Consider the following 24937-nt stretch of genomic DNA (forward strand, 5'->3'; position numbering starts at 1 on the left):
AGAGAGAGGGGGAGGGAAAGGCAGAGAGAGAGAGGGGAGGGAAAGGCAGAGAGAGAGAAAAGGGGAGGGAAAGGCAGAGAGAGAGAAAAGGGGAGGGAAAGGCAGAGAGAGAGAGAAAAGGGGAGGGAAAGGCAGAGAGAGAGAAAAGGGAGGGAAAGGCAGAGAGAGAGAAAAGGGGAGGGAAAGGCAGAGAGAGAGAAAGGGGGAGGAAAGGCAGAGAGAGAGAAAAGGGGAGGGAAAGGCAGAGAGAGAGAAAAAGGGGAGGGAAAGGCAGAGAGAGAGAAAAGGGAGGGAAAGGCAGAGAGAGAGAGAAAAGGGGAGGGAAAGGCAGAGAGAGAGAAAGGGGAGGGAAAGGCAGAGAAGAGAAAAGGGGAGGGAAAGGCAGAGAGAGAGAAAAGGGGAGGGAAAGGCAGAGAGAGAGAAAAGGGGAGGGAAAGGCAGAGAGAGAGAAAAGGGGAGGGAAAGGCAGAGAGAGAGAAAAGGGGAGGGAAAGGCAGAGAGAGAGAAAAAGGGGAGGGAAAGGCAGAGAGAGAGAAAAGGGGAGGAAAGGCAGAGAGAGAGAAAAGGGGAGGGAAAGGCAGAGAGAGAGAAAAGGGGAGGGAAAGGCAGAGAGAGGTGAAGAACGCCTTTACATTAGGACATAACATTAGGACATAACCTCCCCCAGCTCTTTCTCTCCCTCCTTTGTCCAGTTCACACAAAAAAAAAGGTTCTGTTCAGAGCGGTGGAATGTGACATAGAAACGTATGATGTAGATTAGATGGGATTCATTATCAAGTGAAAACAGATAATGGGATCAGCTCTAGGTCTTACATTCCCTCCCATCTACGATATCGTGAACATTTCACCCCACTGAACACAGCCCTGGTCTGGGAGGGGTTAGGACAGAGTTGAGAGAAGGATGGATGGATAGAGAGGGAGGAGTTAGGGGATGCTGCCGCTTCGTTGTCGTAGTAACGGGGTCTCGAGGAAGGGGGTCAGTACTCCCAGAGCGTGGCGGTCTCCAGATCGTCGGCGTTGGCCTTCAAGACGCCGGCGTGGTCGCCGTGGAGATACTTCCCGTCGGCGACGGAGCGGATAGCGACCTTGTTGTAGTCGCAGAACTCTAACAGGAAGTCGACGGGGTCGTCACTGCTGCTGACCACCGACGCCTCACTGCCCACCATCCAGAACTTCCCCGTCGAGTCTGAGGAGAGGGGGGGGGGGCAACAGGGTCAACCATGATGATATGTCTGAGGAGAGGGGGGGAGGGGCAACAGGGTCAACCATGATGATATGTCTGAGGAGGGAGAGGGGGGCAACAGGGTCAACCATGATGATATGTCTGAGGAGAGGGGGGCAACAGGGTCAACCATGATGATATGTCTGAGGGGGGGGCAACAGGGTCAACCATGATGATATGTCTGAGGGGGGGCAACAGGGTCAACCATGATGATATGTCTGAGGGGGGCAACAGGGTCAACCATGATGATATGTCTGAGGAGGGGGGGCAACAGGGTCAACCATGATGATATGTCTGAGGGGGGGGGGGGCAACAGGGTCAACCATGATGATATGTCTGAGGAGAGGGGGGCAACAGGGTCAACCATGATGATATGTCTGAGGAGGGGGGCAACAGGGTCAACCATGATGATGTGTCTGAGGAGGGGGGGGCAACAGGGTCAACCATGATGATGTGTCTGAGGAGGGGGGGCAACAGGGTCAACCATGATGATATGTCTGAGGAGAGGGGGGGCAACAGGGTCAACCATGATGATATGTCTGAGGAGAGGGGGGGCAACAGGGTCAACCATGATGGTATGTCTGAGGAGGGGGGGCAACAGGGTCAACCATGATGATATGTCTGAGGAGGGGGGCAACAGGGTCAACCATGATGATATGTCTGAGGAGAGGGGGGGGGGCAACAGGGTCAACCATGATGATATGTCTGAGGAGGGGGGCAACAGGGTCAACCATGATGATATGTCTGAGGAGAGGGGGGGCAACAGGGTCAACCATGATGATATGTCTGAGGAGGGGGGCAACAGGGTCAACCATGATGATATGTCTGAGGGGGGGGGGGCAACAGGGTCAACCATGATGATATGTCTGAGGAGGGGGGGGGGGCAACAGGGTCAACCATGATGATATGTCTGAGGAGAGGGGGGGGGCAACAGGGTCAACCATGATGATATGTCTGAGGAGAGGGGGGGCAACAGGTTCAACCATGATGATATGTCTGAGGGGGGGGCAACAGGGTCAACCATGATGATATGTCTGAGGGGGGGGGGGCAACAGGTTCAACCATGATGATATGTCTGAGGGGGGGGGGCAACAGGGTCAACCATGATGATGTGTCTGAGGGGGGGGGCAACAGGGTCAACCATGATGATATGTCTGAGGAGAGGGGGGGCAACAGGGTCAACCATGATGATATGTCTGAGGAGGGGGGGGCAACAGGGTCAACCATGATGATATGTCTGAGGAGGGGGGGCAACAGGGTCAACCATGATGATATGTCTGAGGGGGGGGGGCAACAGGTTCAACCATGATGATATGTCTGAGGAGAGGGGGGGCAACAGGGTCAACCATGATGATATGTCTGAGGGGGGGTCAACAGGGTCAACCATGATGATATGTCTGAGGGGGGGGGCAACAGGTTCAACCATGATGATATGTCTGAGGAGAGGGGGGGCAACAGGGTCAACCATGATGATATGTCTGAGGAGAGGGGGGGGCAACGGGTTCAACCATGATGATATGTCTGAGGAGGGGGGCAACAGGGTCAACCATGATGATATGTTCAATACTAACTAAGTAGTGTGTGTGTGTGTGTGTGTGTGTGTGTGTGTGTGTGTGTGTGTGTGTGTGTGTGTGTGTGTGTGTGTGTACTAACCCTGTAAACTGTACGTCCCCTCTCTGAAGGTCAGGGTAAAGTAGTGTGTGTGTGTACTAACCCTGTAAACTGTACGTCCCCTCTCTGAAGGTCAGGGTAAAGTAGTCGTAGGAGGAACGGTTGGAGTCCAGGGTTCCTGTGACCTTACGACACCCGATGAAACCGTGTTCCCCACGGAGGACAATGATTGGACGGTTAATCAGCTTCATCAGGAACTCCTCCGACTCACCTGGAGGGACAAACACACATATTACCCATGTCACCAAAGACCAAAGAAAGCCTTATACAAAAGGTCAAAGGTTATACACCCCTAGGCCCGGGGGACACCCCTAGGCCCGGGGGACACCCCTAGGCCCGGGGGACACTCCTAGCCCGGGGGACACTCCAAAACCCCTAGGCCGGGGACACCCCTAGCCCGGGGGACACTGCTTCTGCCCTCTTCAACACCTTATGGAAATGTCTCGCTAAACACGGATGTTCAAATTAGCGTTTTCTATTTGGGAGGCTCCACGTGTAGTAAAGGGCGTAGCAAGAAAAACTTCCAAAAATGACTAATTCAAAAGAAAAGAGTTGGTATGAAACCAGACTATTAACAGGGAGAGACTAGGAGTTGGTATGACCCTGGGAAAGGGAGAGACTAGGAGTTGGTATGACCCTGGGACAGGGAGAGACTAGGAGTTGGTATGACCCTGGGACAGGGAGAGACTAGGAGTTGGTATGACCCTGGGACAGGGAGAGACTAGGAGTTGGTATGACCCTGGGACAGGGAGAGACTAGGAGTTGGTATGACCCTGGGACAGGGAGAGACTAGGAGTTGGTATGACCCTGGGACAGGGAGAGACTAGGAGTTGGTATGACCCTGGGACAGGGAGAGACTAGGAGTTGGTATGACCCTGGGACAGGGAGAGACTAGGACTTGGTATGACCCTGGGACAGGGAGAGACTAGGAGAGACTAGGAGTTGGTATGACCCTGGGACAGGGAGAGACTAGGAGTTGGTATGACCCTGGGACAGGGAGAGACTAGGAGTTGGTATGACCCTTGAACCAAGTCATCTGGAACAGGGAGAGACTAGGAGTTGGTATGACCCTGGGACAGGGAGAGACTAGGAGTTGGTATGACCCTTGAACCAAGTCATCAGGAACAGGGAGAGACTAGGAGTTGGTATGACCCTTGAACCTGGTATGACCCTTGAACCTGGTATGACCCTTGAACCAAGTCATCTGGAACAGGAAGAGACTAGGAGTTGGTATGACCCTGGGACAGGGAGAGACTAGGAGTTGGTATGACCCTTGAACCAAGTCATCTGCATCTGGAACACCCTGTTGTGTTGCTCTTTACAACCCAAAGGCTGTTTTCACACTGACCGGCAACGTCGATGGTAGCGACTAGCTGGCCGTTCTTCTTGGCTGCGACGTATTTCCCGTTGGCGGCACGGAGAGTCAGCTTCTTACCACAGTACTCCATGTCAAAGTAACAGTTGGCCGTCCTGCACACACACACACACACACACATTAATATAATTCTCAACAGGGTAGAACATTGTAATAAAATCTATTACTGGAGCCACCCCTTTATGGAGCAATGAAGCCGGCGGCTAACAGCCGACACGCCGCAGCTCGCCGGCGGCTAACAGCCGACACGCCGCAGCTCCGGCGGCTAACAGCCGACACGCCGCAGCTAGCCGGCGGCTATGCCGACCGCCGCAGCTAGCCGGCGGCTAACAGCCGACACGCCGCAGCTAGCCGGCGGCTAACAGCCGACACGCCGCAGCTAGCCGGCGGCTAGCCGGCGGCTAACCTTCGATAGCTGCTTTATAACAGTGTGTGTGTGTGTGTGTGTGTGTGTGTGTGTGTGTGTGTGTGTGTGTGTGTGTGTGTGTGTGTGTGTGTGTGTGTGTGTGTGTGTGTGTGTGTGTGTGATTACTTAGTGGAGGCGGTACACTGTAGTCCTCCAGAAGAGGTGAGGGTCCAGTACTTCCCGGGCGGTCCGGAACGCACACTTCCTGTTCTCACGACTCATCTCCACCTGGAACACTTCCTGGTCTCCCTCCTCGTCCTGATTGGCTGACAGGTCCATGCCTGGGCGGGGCCAAGAGGAGAGCAGGGTTAGAGACTGACAGAGGGTCAGGAACGAGCAGAAACGCACTACAGATTTGAACAAAACATTAAACACCTCCCTGATATTGAGTTGCAGCCCTTTGGCCCTCAGAACAGCCCTAATTAGTTGGGGCATGAACTCTACAAGGTGTCGAAAGCTTCCCAAATGTTGACTCCAACTCCGTCACACTACAGCCCGCCACACTACACCCCGCCACACTACAGCCCGCCACACTACAGCCCGCCACACTACAGCCCGCCACAAGCAACGAGACACTACAGCCCGCCACACTACAGCCCGCCACAAGCAACGAGACACTACAGCCCGCTACAAGCAGCGACACACTACAGCCCGCCACACTACAGCCCGCCACACTACAGCCCGCCACACTACAGCCCGCCACACTACAGCCCGCCACACTACAGCCCGCCACACTACAGCCCGCCACACTACAGCCCGCCAGTCACATACTGTCTGGTCAGGATCAGCATCAGAGTTGGGATTAGAGTATGTCCTACAGCTGTGCATACACATCTAAACACACAGCTGCCAGGCTACAGCCAGGCCCCTGCCACTGCTCCAGGGTTTAATCCCCCATGGAATTATGGGTGATAAAGCAGTTAGGAGGACACAGCCAGAGGAATGAAAGACAGAAAGAGAGCCCCGCCCCCAGCGCCAGAGAGCCCCGCCCCCAGCGCCAGAGAGCCCCCGCCCCCAGCGCCAGAGAGCCCCCGCCCCCAGCGCCAGAGAGCCCCCGCCCCCAGCGCCAGAGAGCCCCCGCCCCCAGCGCCAGAGAGCCCCCGCCCCCAGCGCCAGAGAGCCCCGCCCCCAGCGCCAGAGAGCCCCCGCCCCCAGCGCCAGAGAGCCCCGCCCCCAGAGAGCCCCGCCCCCAGCAGAGATGTTTAATGTTTAAAGAGAGACACCAGGTGACGGTGATTTCAGAACCTCTCTCTCTCGTTGTCTGTCTTTATGTAGTGTTGTCTCATCGTGATGCGGGTGTTGTCTCAGGTCTGTCTTTATGTAGTGTTGTCTCTCTCATCGTGATGCGTGTTGTCTCAGGTCTGTCTTTATGCATGTCTCATCGTGTGTGTGTTGTCTCAGGTCTGTCTTTATCGTGATGTGTGTTGTTGTCTCAGGTCTGTCTTTAGTGTAGTCTCTCTCATCGTGATGCGTGTTGTCTCAGGTCTGTCTTTATGTAGTTTAGTCTTATCGTGATGTGGGTGTCGTCTTATATTTTTAATCCCAGGCCCCGTCCCCCAGGAGGTCTTTAGGCCCGTCACTGTTAATAAGAATGTGTTCTTAACCGACTTGCCGAGTTAAATAAAGTTTTAAAAAATATATAAATAATATCGTGACAATGAGAGACAGAGAGACAGAGAGAGACAGAGAGAGACAGAGAGAGACAGAGAGAGACAGAGAGAGACAGAGAGACAGAGAGACAGAGAGAGACAGAGAGAGACAGAGAGACAGAGAGACAGAGAGACAGAGAGACAGAGAGACAGAGAGACAGAGAGAGACTGATTGTGTTGGTCCTCCAGGCTGGGTTGAACTGGAGAGCATCTGGGATACATGGGGAGCCAGATCAGTCTGCTCTACACACAGCAGCAGCAAGCGCCAGCCCCAGACAGACAGACCGAGACAGACAGGCAGCGCCAACCACAGACCAGACAGACAGGCAGCGCCAGCCACAGACAGACAGACCGAGACAGACAGGCAGCGCCAGCCACAGACAGACAGACCGAGACAGACAGGCAGCGCCAGCCACAGACAGGCAGACCGAGACAGACAGGCAGCGCCAGCCACAGACAGGCAGCGCCAGCCACAGACAGGCAGCGCCAGCCACAGACAGGCAGCGCCAGCCACAGACAGGCAGCGCCAGCCACAGACAGGCAGCGCCAGCCACAGACAGGCAGCGCCAGCCACAGACAGGCAGCGCCAGCCACAGACAGGCAGCGCCAGCCACAGACAGGCAGCGCCAGCCACAGACAGGCCGAGACAGACAGGCAGCGCCAGACACAGACAGACCGAGACAGCGCCAGCCACAGACAGACCGAGACAGAGGCAGCGCCAGCCACAGACAGACCGAGACAGACGGGCAGCGCCAGCCACAGACAGACCGAGACAGACGGGCAGCGCCAGCCACAGACAGACCGAGACAGACGGGCAGCGCCAGCCACAGACAGACCGAGACAGCGCCAGCCACAGACAGACCGAGACAGCGCCAGCCACAGACAGACCGAGACAGCGCCAGCCACAGACAGACAGAGACAGCGCCAGCCACAGACAGACAGAGGCAGCGCCAGCCACAGACAGACAGAGGCAGCGCCAGCCACAGACAGACAGAGGCAGCGCCAGCCACAGACAGACCGAGACAGACAGGCAGCGCCAGCCACAGACAGACCGAGACAGACAGGCAGCGCCAGCCACAGACAGGCAGCGCCAGCCACAGACAGGCAGCGCCAGCCACAGACAGGCAGCGCCAGCCACAGACAGGCAGCGCCAGCCACAGACAGGCAGCGCCAGCCACAGACAGGCAGCGCCAGCCACAGACAGGCAGCGCCAGCCACAGACAGGCAGCGCCAGCCACAGACAGGCAGCGCCAGCCACAGACAGGCAGCGCCAGCCACAGACAGGCAGCGCCAGCCACAGACAGGCAGCGCCAGCCACAGACAGGCCGAGACAGACAGGCAGCGCCAGCCACAGACAGGCCGAGACAGACAGGCAGCGCCAGCCACAGACAGACCGAGACAGAGGCAGCGCCAGCCACAGACAGACCGAGACAGAGGCAGCGCCAGCCACAGACAGACCGAGACAGACAGGCAGCGCCAGCCACAGACAGACCGAGACAGACAGGCAGCGCCAGCCACAGACAGACCGAGACAGACAGGCAGCGCCAGCCACAGACAGACCGAGACAGCGCCAGCCACAGACAGACCGAGACAGCGCCAGCCACAGACAGACCGAGACAGAGGCAGCGCCAGCCACAGACAGACCGAGACAGAGGCAGCGCCAGCCACAGACAGACCGAGACAGAGGCAGCGCCAGCCACAGACAGACCGAGACAGAGGCAGCGCCAGCCACAGACAGACCGAGACAGAGGCAGCGCCAGCCACAGACAGACCGAGACAGACAGGCAGCGCCAGCCACAGACAGACCGAGACAGCGCCAGACACAGACAGACCGAGACAGAGGCAGCGCCAGCCACAGACAGACCGAGACAGACAGGCAGCGCCAGCCACAGACAGACCGAGACAGCGCCAGCCACAGACAGACCGAGACAGCGCCAGCCACAGACAGACCGAGACAGCGCCAGCCACAGACAGACCGAGACAGCGCCAGCCACAGACAGACCGAGACAGCGCCAGCCACAGACAGACCGAGACAGCGCCAGCCACAGACAGACCGAGACAGCGCCAGCCACAGACAGACCGAGACAGCGCCAGCCACAGGCAGCGCCAGCCACAGACAGGCAGCGCCAGCCACAGACAGGCAGCGCCAGCCACAGACAGGCAGCGCCAGCCACAGACAGGCAGCGCCAGCCACAGACAGGCAGCGCCAGCCACAGACAGGCAGCGCCAGCCACAGACAGGCAGCGCCAGCCACAGACAGGCAGCGCCAGCCACAGACAGGCAGCGCCAGCCACAGACAGGCAGCGCCAGCCACAGACAGGCAGCGCCAGCCACAGACAGGCAGCGCCAGCCACAGACAGGCAGCGCCAGCCACAGACAGGCAGCGCCAGCCACAGACAGGCAGCGCCAGCCACAGACAGGCAGCGCCAGCCACAGACAGGCAGCGCCAGCCACAGACAGACAGCGCCAGCCACAGACAGACCGAGACAGACAGGCAGCGCCAGCCACAGACAGGCAGCGCCAGCCACAGACAGGCAGCGCCAGCCACAGACAGACAGCGCCAGCCACAGACAGACAGCGCCAGCCACAGACAGACCGAGACAGACAGGCAGCGCCAGCCACAGACAGGCAGCGCCAGCCACAGACAGGCAGCGCCAGCCACAGACAGGCAGCGCCAGCCACAGACAGGCAGCGCCAGCCACAGACAGGCAGCGCCAGCCACAGACAGACCGAGACAGACAGGCAGCGCCAGACCACAGACAGACCGAGACAGACAGGCAGCGCCAGCCACAGACAGCCAGACCGAGACAGACAGGCAGCGCCAGCCACAGACAGCCAGACCGAGACAGACAGGCAGCGCCAGCCACAGACAGACAGACCGAGACAGACAGGCAGCGCCAGCCACAGACAGGCAGCGCCAGCCACAGACAGGCCGCGCCAGCCACAGACAGGCCGCGCCAGCCACAGACAGGCCGCGCCAGCCACAGACAGGCCGCGCCAGCCACAGACAGGCCGCGCCAGCCACAGACAGGCCGCGCCAGCCACAGACAGGCCGCGCCAGCCACAGACAGGCCGCGCCAGCCACAGACAGACCGAGACAGACAGGCCGCGCCAGACACAGACAGACCGAGACAGACAGGCAGCGCCAGCCACAGACAGACCGAGACAGACAGGCAGCGCCAGCCACAGACAGACCGAGACAGACAGGCAGCGCCAGCCACAGACAGGCAGCGCCAGCCACAGACAGGCAGCGCCAGCCACAGACAGGCAGCGCCAGCCACAGACAGGCAGCGCCAGCCACAGACAGGCAGCGCCAGCCACAGACAGGCAGCGCCAGCCACAGACAGACCGAGACAGACAGGCAGCGCCAGCCACAGACAGACCGAGACAGACAGGCAGCGCCAGCCACAGACAGACCGAGACAGACAGGCAGCGCCAGCCACAGACAGACCGAGACAGACAGGCAGCGCCAGCCACAGACAGACCGAGACAGAGGCAGCGCCAGCCACAGACAGACCGAGACAGACAGGCAGCGCCAGCCACAGACAGACCGAGACAGACAGGCAGCGCCAGCCACAGACAGACCGAGACAGACAGGCAGCGCCAGCCACAGACAGACCGAGACAGACAGGCAGCGCCAGCCACAGACAGACCGCGCCAGACAGGCAGCGCCAGCCACAGACAGACCGCGCCAGACAGGCAGCGCCAGCCACAGACAGACCGCGCCAGACAGGCCGCGCCAGCCACAGACAGGCAGCGCCAGCCACAGACAGGCAGCGCCAGCCACAGACAGGCAGCGCCAGCCACAGACAGGCAGCGCCAGCCACAGACAGGCAGCGCCAGCCACAGACAGGCAGCGCCAGCCACAGACAGGCAGCGCCAGCCACAGACAGGCAGCGCCAGCCACAGACAGGCAGCGCCAGCCACAGACAGACCGAGACAGCCACAGACAGACCGAGACAGACAGGCAGCGCCAGCCACAGACAGGCAGCGCCAGCCACAGACAGACCGAGACAGACAGGCAGCGCCAGCCACAGACAGGCAGCGCCAGCCACAGACAGGCAGCGCCAGCCACAGACAGGCAGCGCCAGCCACAGACAGGCAGCGCCAGCCACAGACAGGCAGCGCCAGCCACAGACAGACCGAGACAGACAGGCAGCGCCAGCCACAGACAGACCGAGACAGACGGGCAGCGCCAGCCACAGACAGACCGAGACAGAGGCAGCGCCAGCCACAGACAGACCGAGACAGAGGCAGCGCCAGCCACAGACAGACCGAGACAGACAGGCAGCGCCAGCCACAGACAGACCGAGACAGACAGGCAGCACCAGCCACAGACAGACCGAGACAGACAGGCAGCGCCAGACCACAGACAGACCGAGACAGAGGCAGCGCCAGACCACAGACAGACCGAGACAGACAGGCAGCGCCAGACCACAGACAGACCGAGACAGACAGGCAGCGCCAGACCACAGACAGACCGAGACAGACAGGCAGCGCCAGACCACAGACAGACCGAGACAGACAGGCAGCGCCAGCCACAGACAGACCGAGACAGACGGGCAGCGCCAGCCACAGACAGACCGAGACAGAGGCAGCGCCAGCCACAGACAGACCGAGACAGAGGCAGCGCCAGCCACAGACAGACCGAGACAGACAGGCAGCGCCAGCCACAGACAGACCGAGACAGACAGGCAGCACCAGCCACAGACAGACCGAGACAGAGGCAGCGCCAGCCACAGACAGACCGAGACAGACAGGCAGCGCCAGACCACAGACAGACCGAGACAGAGGCAGCGCCAGACCACAGACAGACCGAGACAGACAGGCAGCGCCAGACCACAGACAGACCGAGACAGACAGGCAGCGCCAGACCACAGACAGACCGAGACAGACAGGCAGCGCCAGACCACAGACAGACCGAGACAGACAGGCAGCGCCAGACCACAGACAGACCGAGACAGACAGGCAGCGCCAGACCACAGACAGACCGAGACAGACAGGCAGCACCAGCCCACTGCCTAGCCAGAACTCCGCCCCGTTGTAAATCAGGAGACTCACACAGGAGAGAGAGACCAGACGAGAGAGCTGATGCAATCGTCATCACCCTGCCCTATTCCCCATCTGGACAGGAGGAATACCCATGTCAGAATGATGTTCATCGACTACAGTTCAGCATTCAACACCATAGTACCCTCCAAACTCGTCATCAAGCTGGGGGCCCTGGGTCTCAACCCATCCCTGTGCAACTGGGTACTGGACTTCCTGACTTCCCCCCCGGTGGTGAAGGTAGGAAACAACATCTCCACTTCACTGATCCTCAATACTGGGGCCCCACAAGGATGCGTTCTGAGCCCTCTCCTGTACTCCCTTGTTGACCCACGACTGCATGGCCACGCACGCCTCCAACTCAATCATCAAGTTTGCGGACGACACTACAGTGGAAGGCTTGATCACCAACAACGGCGAGACGGCCAACAGGGAGGAGGTGAGGGCTCTGGCGGAGGGGCATCAGGAAAATAACCTCGCACTCAACAAAAACAAAAAAGGAGATGATTGTGGACTTCAGGAAACAGCAGAAGGAGCACGCCCCTGTCCACATCGAAGGGACAGCAGTGGAGAAGGTGGAAAGCTTGAAGTTCCTCGGCGTACACATCACAGACAAACTGAAATGGTCCACCCACACAGACAGTGTAGTGAAGAAGGTGGAGGCTGAAGAAATTCGGCTTGGCACCAAAGACCATAAACTTTACCAGATGCACCATTGAGAGCATCCTGTCAAGCTGTATCACCGCCTGGTACCGGCAACTGCCCCTCCCGCAACCGCAGGGCTCTCCAGAGGGTGGTGCGGTCTGCCTAACGCGTCACCGAGGGCAACACTACCTGCCCTCCAGGACACCAACACCACCCGATGTCACAGGAAGGCCATAAAGATCATCAAGGACAACAACCACCCGAGCCACTGCCTGTTCACCCCGCTATCATCCAGAAGGCGAGGTCAGTACAGGTGCATCAAAGCTGGGACCGAGAGACTGAAAAACAGCTTCCATCTCAAGGCCATCAGACTGTTAAATAGCCGACCTCCACCCAGTACCCTGCTCTGAACTTAGTCACTGTCACTAACCAGCTATCACCCAGTACCCTGCTCTGAACTTAGTCACCGTCACTAACCAGCTATCACCCAGTACCCTGCTCTGAACTTAGTCACTGTCACTAACCAGCTATCACCCAGTACCCTGCTCTGAACTTAGTCACTGTCACTAACCAGCTATCACCCAGTACCCTGCTCTGAACTTAGTCACTGTCACTAACCAGCTATCACCCAGTACCCTGCCCTGATGACGGAGCGAGACGGTGCGCTAGTCAAACAGTCATGTGTTTGTCTTGTATTTTTAGCACAGCACTGACCCAACATGAACTGTAGTTAGACTCTCTAGTCATGTGTTTGTTTTAATTATTTAAATCAAACCGTGTCCTTAAAGCATCAGACATGCTCTGTATATATAGTGGATGTGATTAAAACACAAAAAATACAACTTCCTGACTGTGAGGTAGACAACATGGGCTCCTAAAACAACTTCCTGACTGTGAGGTAGACAATATGGGCTCCTAAAACAACTTCCTGACTGTGGTAGACAACATGGGCTCCTAAAACAACTTCCTGACTGAGGTAGACAACATGGGCTCCTAAAACAACTTCCTGACTGAGGTAGACAACATGGGCTCCTAAAACAACTTCCTGACTGAGGTAGACAACATGGGCTCCTAAAACAACTTCCTGACTGTGAGGTAGACAACATGGGCTCCTAAAACAACTTCCTGACTGTGGTAGACAACATGGGCTCCTAAAACAACTTCCTGACTGTGAGGGAGACAACATGGGCTCCTAAAACAACTTCCTGACTATGAGGTAGACAACATGGGCTCCTAAAACAACTTCCTGACTGAGGTAGACAACATGGGCTCCTAAAACAACTTCCTGACTGAGGTAGACAACATGGGCTCCTAAAACAACTTCCTGACTGAGGTAGACAACATGGGCTCCTAAAACAACTTCCTGACTGTGAGGTAGACAACATGGGCTCCTAAAACAACTTCCTGACTGAGGTAGACAACATGGGCTCCTAAAACAACTTCCTGACTGTGAGGTAAACAACATGGGCTCCTAAAACAACTTCCTGACTGAGGTAGACAACATGGGCTCCTAAAACAACTTCCTGACTGAGGTAGACAACATGGGCTCCTAAAACAACTTCCTGACTGTGGTAGACAACATGGGCTCCTAAAACAACTTCCTGACTGTGAGGGAGACAACATGGGCTCCTAAAACAACTTCCTGACTGTGAGGTAGACAACATGGGCTCCTAAAACAACTTCCTGACTGTGAGGTAGACAACATGGGCTCCTAAAACAACTTCCTGACTGAGGTAGACAACATGGGCTCCTAAAACAACTTCCTGACTGAGGTAGACAACATGGGCTCCTAAAACAACTTCCTGACTGAGGTAGACAACATGGGCTCCTAAAACAACTTCCTGACTGTGAGGTAGACAACATGGGCTCCTAAAACAACTTCCTGACTGAGGTAGACAACACATGGGCTCCTAAAACAACTTCCTGACTGAGGTAGACAACATGGGCTCCTAAAACAACTTCCTGACTGTGAGGTAGACAACATGGGCTCCTAAAACAACTTCCTGACTGTGAGGTAGACAACATGGGCTCCTAAAACAACTTCCTGACTGTGAGGTAGACAACATGGGCTCCTAAAACAACTTCCTGACTGTGAGGTAGACAACATGGGCTCCTAAAACAACTTCCTGACTGTGAGGTAGACAACATGGGCTCCTAAAACAACTTCCTGACTGAGGTAGACAACATGGGCTCCTAAAACAACTTCCTGACTGTGAGGTAGACAACATGGGCTCCTAAACCAACTTCCTGACTGTGAGGTAGACAACATGGGCTCCTAAAACAACTTCCTGACTGTGAGGTAGACAACATGGGCTCCTAAAACAACTTCCTGACTGTGAGGTAGACAACATGGGCTCCTAAAACAACTTCCTGACTGTGAGGTAGACAACATGGGCTCCTAAACAACTTCCTGACTGAGGTAGACAACATGGGCTCCTAAACCAACTTCCTGACTGTGAGGTAGACAACATGGGCTCCTAAAACAACTTCCTGACTGAGGTAGACAACATGGGCTCCTAAAACAACTTCCTGACTGAGGTAGACAACATGGGCTCCTAAAACAACTTCCTGACTGAGGTAGACAACATGGGCTCCTAAAACAACTTCCTGACTGAGGTAGACAACATGGGCTCCTAAAACAACTTCCTGACTGAGGTAGACAACATGGGCTCCTAAAACAACTTCCTGACTGTGAGGTAGACAACATGGGCTCCTAAAACAACTTCCTGACTGTGAGGTAGACAACATGGGCTCCTAAAACAACTTCCTGACTGTGAGGTAGACAACATGGGCTCCTAAAACAACTTCCTGACTGTGAGGTAGACAACATGGGCTCCTAAAACAACTTCCTGACTGAGGTAGACAACATGGGCTCCTAAAACAACTTCCTGACTGTGAGGTAGACAACATGGGCTCCTAAACCAACTTCCTGACTGTGAGGTAGACAACATGGGCTCCTAAAACAACTTCCTGACTGTGAGGTAGACAACATGGGCTCCTAAAACAACTTCCTGACTGAGGTAGACAACATGGGCTCCTAAAACAACTTCCTGACTGTGAGGTAGACAACATGGGCTCCTAAAACAACTTCCTGACTGTGAGGTAGACAACATGGGCTCCTAAAACAACTTCCTGACTGAGGTAGACAACATGGGCTCCTAAAACAACTTCCTGACTGAGGTAGACAACATGGGCTCCTAAAACAACTTCCTGACTGTGAGGTAGACAACATGGGCTCCTAAAACAACTTCCTGACTGTGAGGTAGACAACATGGGCTCCTAAAACAACTTCCTGACTGTGAGGTAGACAACATGGGCTCCTAAAACAACTTCCTGACTGTGAGGTAGACAACATGGGCTCCTAAAACAACTTCCTGACTGAGGTAGACAACATGGGCTCCTAAAACAACTTCCTGACTGTGATCCATGAAGACAAGCAAGACATGTGTTGTGTCACGACCAGACAGCGTCCTGGTTCCCTCTCTGGATATCTCTCACACACACACACACACACACACACACACACACACACACACACACGTAGTCACGACCAGACAGTGTCCTGGTTCCCTCTCTGGATCACACACACACACACACACACACACACACACACACACACACAAGAGATGTAGTCACGACCAGACAGCGTCCAGGTTCCCTCTCTGGATCACACACACACACACACACACACACACAGAGATGTAGTCACGACCAGACAGCGTCCAGTGTGTTGCAGTCCCTCCCTCGGCATGAATCCAGACAAACACCAGCACTGCAGCTGCTACACACGAGAGGAATCTGCAGCAGCCCCCCCCCCCACCTCTAGCCCGGCCCCTCCCCCCAGCCCGGCCCAAAGACAGTGTGTGTGTTGAGAGTGAGTGTGTGGGAGGCATCATCAGCAAACTACTGCAAGGATCACTGGGGCAGAATAGCTACTGAATAACACACAACAGACAGGCAGGGTGTCAGAGCGGTTTCTCAGCCAGACACAAAATGGAGCCTCTCCTCCTCTCTCAGGCTCTCCCTCCTCCCCATCTCTCCCTCCATTTAGTCCTGTTATAGAAGGTTGTGTTGGTCATACCTTGCCTGGTTAGGTTCTAGTCCTGTTCTAGAAGGTTGTGTTGGTCCTACCTTGCCTGGTTAGGTTCTAGTCCTGTTCTAGAAGGTTGTGTTAGTCCTACATTGCCTATTTAGGTTCTAGAAGGTTGTGCTGTTCCTACCTTGCCTGGTTAGGTTCTAGTCCTGTTCTAGAAGGTTGTGTTGGTCCTACCTTGCCTGGTTAGGTTCTAGTCCTGTTCTAGAAGGTTGTGTTGGTCCTACCTTGCCTGGTTAGGTTCTAGTCCTGTTCTAGAAGGTTGTGTTGGTCCTACCTTGCCTGGTTAGGTTCTAGAAGGTTGTGTTGGTCCTACCTTGCCTGGTTAGGTTCTAGTCCTGTTCTAGAAGGTTGTGTTGGTCCTACCTTGCCTGGTTAGGTTCTAGAAGGTTGTGTTGGTCCTACCTTGCCTGGTTAGGTTCTAGAAGGTTGTGTTGGTCCTACCTTGCCTGGTTAGGTTCTAGAAGGTTGTGTTGGTCCTACCTTGCCTGGTTAGGTTCTAGAAGGTTGTGTTGGTCCTACCTTGCCTGGTTAGGTTCTAGTCCTGTTCTAGAAGGTTGTGTTGGTCCTACCTTGCCTGGTTAGGTTCTAGTCCTGTTCTAGAAGGTTGTGTTGGTCCTACCTTGCCTGGTTAGGATCTAGAAGGTTGTGTTGGTCCTACATTGCCTGGTTAGGTTCTAGAAGGTTGTGTTGGTCCTACATTTACATTACATTTAAGTCATTTAGCAGACGCTCTTATCCAGAGTGACCTACCTTGCCTGGTTAGGTTCTAGTCCTGTTCTAGAAGGTTGTGTTGGTCCTACCTTGCCTGGTTAGGTTCTAGTCCTGTTCTAGAAGGTTGTGTTGGTCCTACCTTGCCTGGTTAGGTTCTAGTCCTGTTCTAGAAGGTTGTGTTGGTCCTACCTTGCCTGGTTAGGTTCTAGTACTGTTATAGAAGGTTGTGTTGGTCCTACCTTGCCTGGTTAGGTTCTAGTCCTGTTCTAGAAGGTTGTGTTGGTCCTACCTTGCCTGGTTAGGTTCTAGTCCTGTTCTAGAAGGTTGTGTTGGTCCTACCTTGCCTGGTTAGGTTCTAGTCCTGTTCTAGAAGGTTGTGTTGGTCCTACCTTGCCTGGTTAGGTTCTAGTCCTGTTCTAGAAGGTTGTGTTGGTCCTATCTTGCCTGGTTAGGTTCTAGTCCTGTTCTAGAAGGTTGTGTTGGTCCTACCTTGCCTGGTGGAGACGTTCCTCTCGTTGCCGGCGGTGAGAACCACCTGAGGATGACTCTGCTCCAGAGAGAACATCTCGTCCTTCCCCACGCGGCTGTTCTTCCCGCTCTTCATGGTCCCACTCGGCCCCGACGGCGCCAGGTAGCGCCCGGAACAATCTCTGAACGCCACCTTGCCGGAGCGGAACTCCAACGTGTATCCGGTGGTCTTGTCCGGCGCGGCCTCCAGGCTGCCGTCGTTCTTCAGGAAGCGGTTATCAGACGTCTGCAGGTGGTAGCGTTGGTCTCTGAACACCAGGGTGATCAGGGAGTCCACCCCCCACGGGACGTCGCGGTCGATAGAGACCTCATCCACCTTGGAGGACAGGTGGGCGTAACGCTTCCTGGTCACACTGAAGATGTTCACCTGGAGGGGAGAGGTCAGGTGTTAGGGGGGGTGTAGGTGTGTTACCTGAGGATGCATGGCAATGTGAATGGTCCATTTAGAGGAGAGGTTAGAGGTCAGGTGTTATAGGGGGGGGGTGTAGGTGTGTTACCTGGGGAGGGGGGGTGTAGGTGTTTTACCTGAGGATGCATGGCAATGTGAACACTCCATTTAGAGGAGAGGTTAGAGGTCAGGTGTTATAGGGGGTGTAGGTGTGTTACCTGAGGATGCATGGCAATGTGAACACTCCATTTTTCAGCCACTGATGCAGTCTGGGAGAGAAACCAAACATTATTATAAACGAATGTTATTTAACATCTAGAGAAAGACAGTTGATGAATATTCATCAGCTCATCATGGAGTTTAAAACGCACCTACCTGGGCAAAGCAGCTGATCCTGTCCTCTGTGCCTCCCAGGTATCTGCCATGGACCTCTGACTGCAGAGAAACACAGTAGAATATACATCACACACACCTTAGCCTACAACCCTCCTGACAAACAATACCCTCCACACACACACACACACACACACACCTTAGCCTACAACCCTCCTGACAAACAATAACCTCCACACACACAGACCTTAGCCTACAACCCTCCTGACAAACAATACCCTCCACACACACACACCTTAGCCTACAACCCTCCTGACAAACAATACCCTCCACACACACACCTTAGCATCCAGCCCTCCTGACAAACAATACCCTCCACACACTCACACCTTAGCCTACAACCCTCCTGACAACAATACCACACACACACACACACACACACACACAACCCTCCTGACAAACAATACCCTCCACACACACACACACTCACACACACCTTAGCCTCCAACCCTCCTGACAAACAATACCCTCCACACACACACACACACACACACACCTTAGCCTCCAACCCTCCTGACAAACAATACCCTCCACACACACACACACACACACACACAAGCCTACAACCCTCCTGACAAACAATACCCTACACACACACAAGCCTACAACCCTCCTGACAAACAATACCCTACACACACACGCCCACACACGCCCACACACGCCCACACACGCCCACACACGCCCACACACGCCCACACACGCCCACACGCCCACACACACACGCCCACACACACACGCCCACACACACACGCCCACACACACACGCCCACACACACACGCCCACACACACACGCCCACACACACACGCCCACACACACACGCCCACACACACACGCCCACACACACACGCCCACAACCCTCCTGACAAACAATACCCTCCACACACACACACACTCACACACACCTTAGCCTCCAACCCTCCTGACAAACAATACCCTCCACACACACACACACACACACAAGCCTACAACCCTCCTGACAAACAATACCCTCCACACACACACACACACACACACAAGCCTACAACCCTCCTGACAAACAATACCCTCCACACACACACACCTTAGCCTCCAACCCTCCTGACAAACAATACCCTCCACACACACACCTTAGCCTCCAACCCTCCTGACAAACAATACCCCCCACACACACAAGCCTACAACCCTCCTGACAAACAATACCCTTCACACACACACACACACACACACACACACACACCTTAGCCTCCAACCCTCCTGACAAACAATACCCTCCACACACACACCTTAGCCTACAACCCTCCTGACAAACAATACCCTCCACACACACACCTTAGCCTACAACCCTCCTGACAAACAATACCCTCCACACACACACCTTAGCCTCCAACCCTCCTGACAGACAATACCCTCCACACACACACACCTTAGCCTCCAACCCTCCTGACAAACAATACCCTTCACACACACACACACACACACACACACACACACACACCTTAGCCTCCAACCCTCCTGACAAACAATACCCTCCACACACACACCTTAGCCTACAACCCTCCTGACAAACAATACCCTCCACACACACACCTTAGCCTACAACCCTCCTGACAGACAATACCCTCCACACACACACCTTAGCCTCCAACCCTCCTGACAGACAATACCCTCCACACACACACACCTTAGCCTCCAACCCTCCTGACAGACAATACCCTCCACACACACACACCTTAGCCTCCAACCCTCCTGACAAACAATACCCTCCACACACACACACCTTAGCCTCCAACCCTCCTGACAAACAATACCCTCCACACACACACCTTAGCCTCCAACCCTCCTGACAAACAATACCCTCCACACACACACCTTAGCCTCCAACCCTCCTGACAAACAATACCCTCCACACACACACCTTAGCCTCCAACCCTCCTGACAAACAATACCCCACACACACACACCTTAGCCTACAACCCTCCTGACAAACAATACCCCACCACACACACCACCTTAGCCTACAACCCTCCTGACAAACAATTCCACACACACACACACACACACACACACACACACACACACACACACACACACACACACACACACACACACACACACACACACACACACACACACACACACACACACACACACACACACACACACACACACACACACACACACACACACACACACACCTGACAAACACACACACACACACACACACACACACACACACACACACACACACACACACACAATACCAACCTACCACACAATAGTAACCAGCAGGTAGCCTAGTGGTTAGAGTGTTGGACTAGTAACCAGCAGGTAGCCTAGTGGGTAGAGCGTTGGACTAGTAACCAGCAGGTAGTCTAGTGGTTAGAGCGTTGGACTAGTAACCAGCAGGTAGCCTAGTGGTTAGAGCGTTGGACTAGTAACCAGCAGGTAGCCAAGTGGTTAGAGCGTTGGACTAGTAACCAGCAGGTAGTCTAGTGGTTAGAGCGTTGGACTAGTAACCAGCAGGTAGCCAAGTGGTTAGAGCGTTGGACTAGTAACCAGCAGGTAGTCTAGTGGTTAGAGCGTTGGACTAGTAACCAGCAGGTAGCCTAGTGGTTAGAGAGTTGGACTAGTAACCAGCAGGTAGTCTAGTGGTTAGAGCGTTGGACTAGTAACCAGCAGGTAGCCTAGTGGTTAGAGCGTTGGACTAGTAACCAGCAGGTAGCCTAGTGGTTAGAGCGTTGGACTAGTAACCAGCAGGTAGCCTAGTGGTTAGAGCGTTGGACTAGTAACCAGCAGGTAGTCTAGTGGTTAGAGCGTTGGACTAGTAACCAGCAGGTAGTCTAGTGGTTAGAGTGTTGGACTAGTAACCAGCAGGTAGTCTAGTGGTTAGAGCGTTGGACTAGTAACCAGCAGGTAGACTAGTGGTTAGAGTGTTGGACTAGTAACCAAAAGGTTGAAAGATTGAATCTCTGAGCTGACAAGGTAAAAATCTGTCGTTCTGCCCCTGAACAAGGCAGTTAACCCACTGTTCCCCGTGAGGCCGTCATTGTAAATAGGAATTTGTTCTTAACTGACTTGCCTAGTTAAATAAAAGGTTAAATGAAAAATAAATGTCCTAAATCCATTTTAAAAAAGGCGTCTAGAAATGCAGGCTACCGTTTATTAATGCATCAATATTTCTTGCTGATATGAAAGATACATTCCTTGTGTTTCTCAAACAATACCGCAACCGATCCGTGTTCATGTAAAGTAACGGGCTCCCGAGTGGCGCAGCGGTCTAAGGCATCTTCAGGGCTTGAGGCGTCACTACAAACATCCTGGTTCGATTCTTCGGCTGTATCACATAAAAAACGGCGGTGATTGAGAGTCCCATAGGGCGGCGCACAATTGTCCCAGCGGTCGTTCGGGTTTGTAACCGTTGAAAGCCATCAATGTAAATAAGAATTTGTTTTTAACCGACTTACCAACTTAAATAAGAGGTTACATTTTTTTTAAACGTTTAGAGAAAGCGTCCGGGCTCTTAAACACCACCAGTGAGAAGATACTATCGTGGGGTGACAATACAAAGGCAAGTCACTCTCTCGTGCTTTTCATTCACACCCAAACATCCTCCCTCATCCTACCTGCAGAGACCATCTCCCATCGTCGTGAGCCGTGATGATGAACCGGGTCTCGGGTCCAGAACTCTCACTATCCCCGGTAACGTTCCCATCTTTATCCACCGCTATGTACCGACCCAGATGCGACTTGAGACAGAACACGTTACCGGTAGCCTCTTCCCCGCTCTGCTCCAGAGTCCAAATCTGCTTCTTCTTCAAGCTCGTGGCCGACGCGTTGATTTTAAAACCGAACGTTTCTGCGGTTAGGTATTTATTCCCACAGTTGATCAAACCAAACTGGATCTGAAGCATATCGCTGGTCCCGTTACTTGCTCCGTTACTACACATGATCAATCAATCTCCTCTCGGTTCCAACCGGTTCGGGTCAGAGTGTATCGGTGTGTGTTTTTCTGATCAACGAGGATTCGGTGGTTCCCGACGGATGCACTCTGTTCCTCCGCCTCGCGTGTTTCTTTCTCTTTGTTTGGGAAGTGTCTGAGAGGAGGAGGGAAAAAGGGAGAATACGGTGTGTCGGTATGAGAGCGCGCAGTTTCTCTGTGCTCGGCCACAGCATGCGCTCCGCGCCCCAGCTGCAGTATTTATAGTGATTGGTGACGACGGACCTCAGGTCACTCCCCCATCTGGATAGAACTCGGGATGCATCTCAACAGTATTTGGCTAGTGGCCTTTTCTCTCTCCTCTCCTCTCCTCTCCTCTCCTCTCCTCTCCTCTCCTCTCCTCTCCTCTCCTCTCCTCTCCTCTCCTCTCCTCTCCTCTCCTCTCCTCTCCTCTCCTCTCCTCTCCTCTCTGCAGTATGTATCTATTCTACAGAATCTATCTATTCTACAGTTGGTAGAGCATGGCGCTTGTAACGCCAGGGTAGTGGGTTCGATTCCCGGGACCGCCCATACGTAGAATGTATGCACACATGACTGTAAGTCGCTTTGGATAAAAGCGTCTGCTAAATGGCATATATATTCTATCTATCTATCTATCTATCTATCTATCTATCTATCTATCTATCTATTCTATCTATCTATCTATCTATCTATCTATCTATTCTACAGTATCTATCTATTCTACAGTATCTATCTATTCTATCTATCTATACAGAAACTATCTATCTATCTATCTATCTATCTATCTATCTATCTATCTATCTATCTATCTATCTATCTATCTATCTATCTATCTATCTATCTATCTATCTATCTATCTATCTATCTATATATTCTACAGTATCTATCTATCTATTCTACAGCATCTATCTATTCTACAGTATCTATCTATTCTACAGCATCTATCTATTCTACAGTATCTATCTATTCTACAGCATCTATCTATTCTACAGTATCTAATCAATCTCTGTATCCACCCTGCTCTCCTCTCAACCACCATCATCAGATAAACACCATGCAAATCAGTGTGTGTGTGTGTGTGTGTGTGTGTGTGTGTGTGTGTGTGTGTGTGTGTGTGTGTGTGTGTGTGTGTGTGTGTGTGTGTGTGTGTGTGTGTGTGTGTGTGTGTGTGTGTGTGTGTGTGTGTGTGTGTGACACAGAGCTCTATTCATGTCCATATCACATCAGAGGGCAGGAAGGCCCAGTTTCACAAACAAAGAGTCCAAACAGAACACGCTCCTCTCAACCCACACATCCACTACACACACACACACACACACACACACACACACACACACACACACACACACACACACACACACACACACACACACACACACACACACACACACACACACACACACACACACACACACACACACACCACTGTTACAAATAGCACAAACACATTCTGTCTGTCTGTCTGTCTGTCTGTCTGTCTGTCTGTCTGTCTGTCTGTCTGTCTGTCTGTCTGTCTGTCTGTCTGTCTGTCTGTCTGTCTGTCTGTCTGTCTGTCTGTCTGTCTGTCTGTCTGTCTGTCTGTCTGTCTGTCTGTCTGTCTGTCTGTCTGTCTGTAAGTATGTCTGTCTCTCTCTCTGTCTCTCTGTGTCTCTCTCAATTCAATTCAATTCAAGGGCTTTATTGGCATGGGAAACATGTGTTAACATTGCCAAAGCAAGTGAGGTTGATAATATATAAAGTAAATATTTAAAGTGAAATAAACAATAAACAATAATAAACAAATAAACAATAAAAATTAACATTACAAATGTCATATTATATATATACAGTGTTTTAACAATGTACAAATGGTTAAAGGACACAAGATAAAATAAATAAGCATAAATATGGGTTGTATTTACAATGGTGTTTGTTCTTCACTGGTTGCCCTTCTCTGTCTCTCTCTCTCTCTGTCTCTGTGTCTCTGTGTCTCTGTTTCTCTCTCTGTCTCTGTGTGTCTCTCTCTCTGTCTCTGTGTCTCTGTGTCTCTGTCTCTCTCTCTGTCTCTCTGTGTCTCTCTCTGTGTCTCTCTGTGTCTCTCTCTCTGTCTCTCTCTCTGTCTCTCTCTCTGTCTCTCTCTGTCTCTCTCTGTCTCTCTGTGTCTCTCTCTCTGTCTCTGTCTCTCTCTCTGTCTCTCTCTCTGTCTCTCTCTCTCGATCTCTCTCTCTGTCTCTCTGTGTCTCTCTCTCTGTGTCTGTGTGTCTCTGTCTCTCTCTCTGTGTCTCTGTGTCTGTGTGTCTCTGTCTCTTTCTCTGTCTCTCTCTCTGTCTCTCTCTGTCTCTCTCTCTCAATTCAATTAATTTCTATGGAGGAACAGATAGAGAGGAGAGGAGGAGAGGAGAGGAGATGAGAGGAGAGGGGAGGAGAGGAGAGGAGAGGAGAGAAGAGGAGGAGAGGAGAGGAGAGGTGGGGAGGGGAGAGGAGAGTAGAGGAGAGTAGAGGAGAGTAGAGGAGAGGAGAGGTGGGGAGAGGAGAGGAGAGGAGAGGAGAGGAGAGGAGAGGAGAGGAGAGGAGAGGAGGAGAGGAGAGGAGGAGAGGAGGAAGAGAGGAGACCATATGAATTACATGCTGTCCTGCCTTTGTGTGTGTGTCTGAGATACAAAGTAGCGATGCGCAGTTATGTGCTTGGTGAAAGACCACTGCAGCCCTGCGCCAGACGACCAATCAGAACGTTCCACTCAGCAGAGTCTGTCTGTCCCAGCCAACCAGAGGACAGAGTGGTAGAACTTCACTTCCTGGTGGAAAAGGGTCAGGGCTGTGTAGAAAGAGAGAGAGAAAGATGGAGAGAGAGACAGAGTTTCTCCATAGTGTCTACAGTCTAGGACA

The 24937-nt window shown here is 53.6% G+C and overlaps 1 protein-coding gene across 1 annotated transcript; it reads right to left on the bottom strand.

The window, feature by feature from the left end:
• Positions 1 to 549: 549 nt before the first annotated feature.
• On the bottom strand, positions 550 to 22297 carry LOC124018120 (fascin-like). Its single transcript, XM_046333396.1, is given in 9 exon segments — positions 550 to 1186; positions 2937 to 3104; positions 4242 to 4363; positions 4801 to 4857; positions 4859 to 4955; positions 17314 to 17719; positions 17959 to 18009; positions 18116 to 18175; positions 21738 to 22297. Coding segments are annotated over 9 exon segments (1494 nt in total). The 5' UTR covers positions 22062 to 22297; the 3' UTR covers positions 550 to 977.
• Between the last annotated feature and the right edge of the window lie 2640 nt (positions 22298 to 24937).

The sequence above is a fragment of the Oncorhynchus gorbuscha genome, unplaced genomic scaffold (assembly GCF_021184085.1).
Source record: "Oncorhynchus gorbuscha isolate QuinsamMale2020 ecotype Even-year unplaced genomic scaffold, OgorEven_v1.0 Un_scaffold_396, whole genome shotgun sequence".
In the NCBI taxonomy this organism is placed as follows: Eukaryota; Metazoa; Chordata; class Actinopteri; order Salmoniformes; family Salmonidae; genus Oncorhynchus; species Oncorhynchus gorbuscha.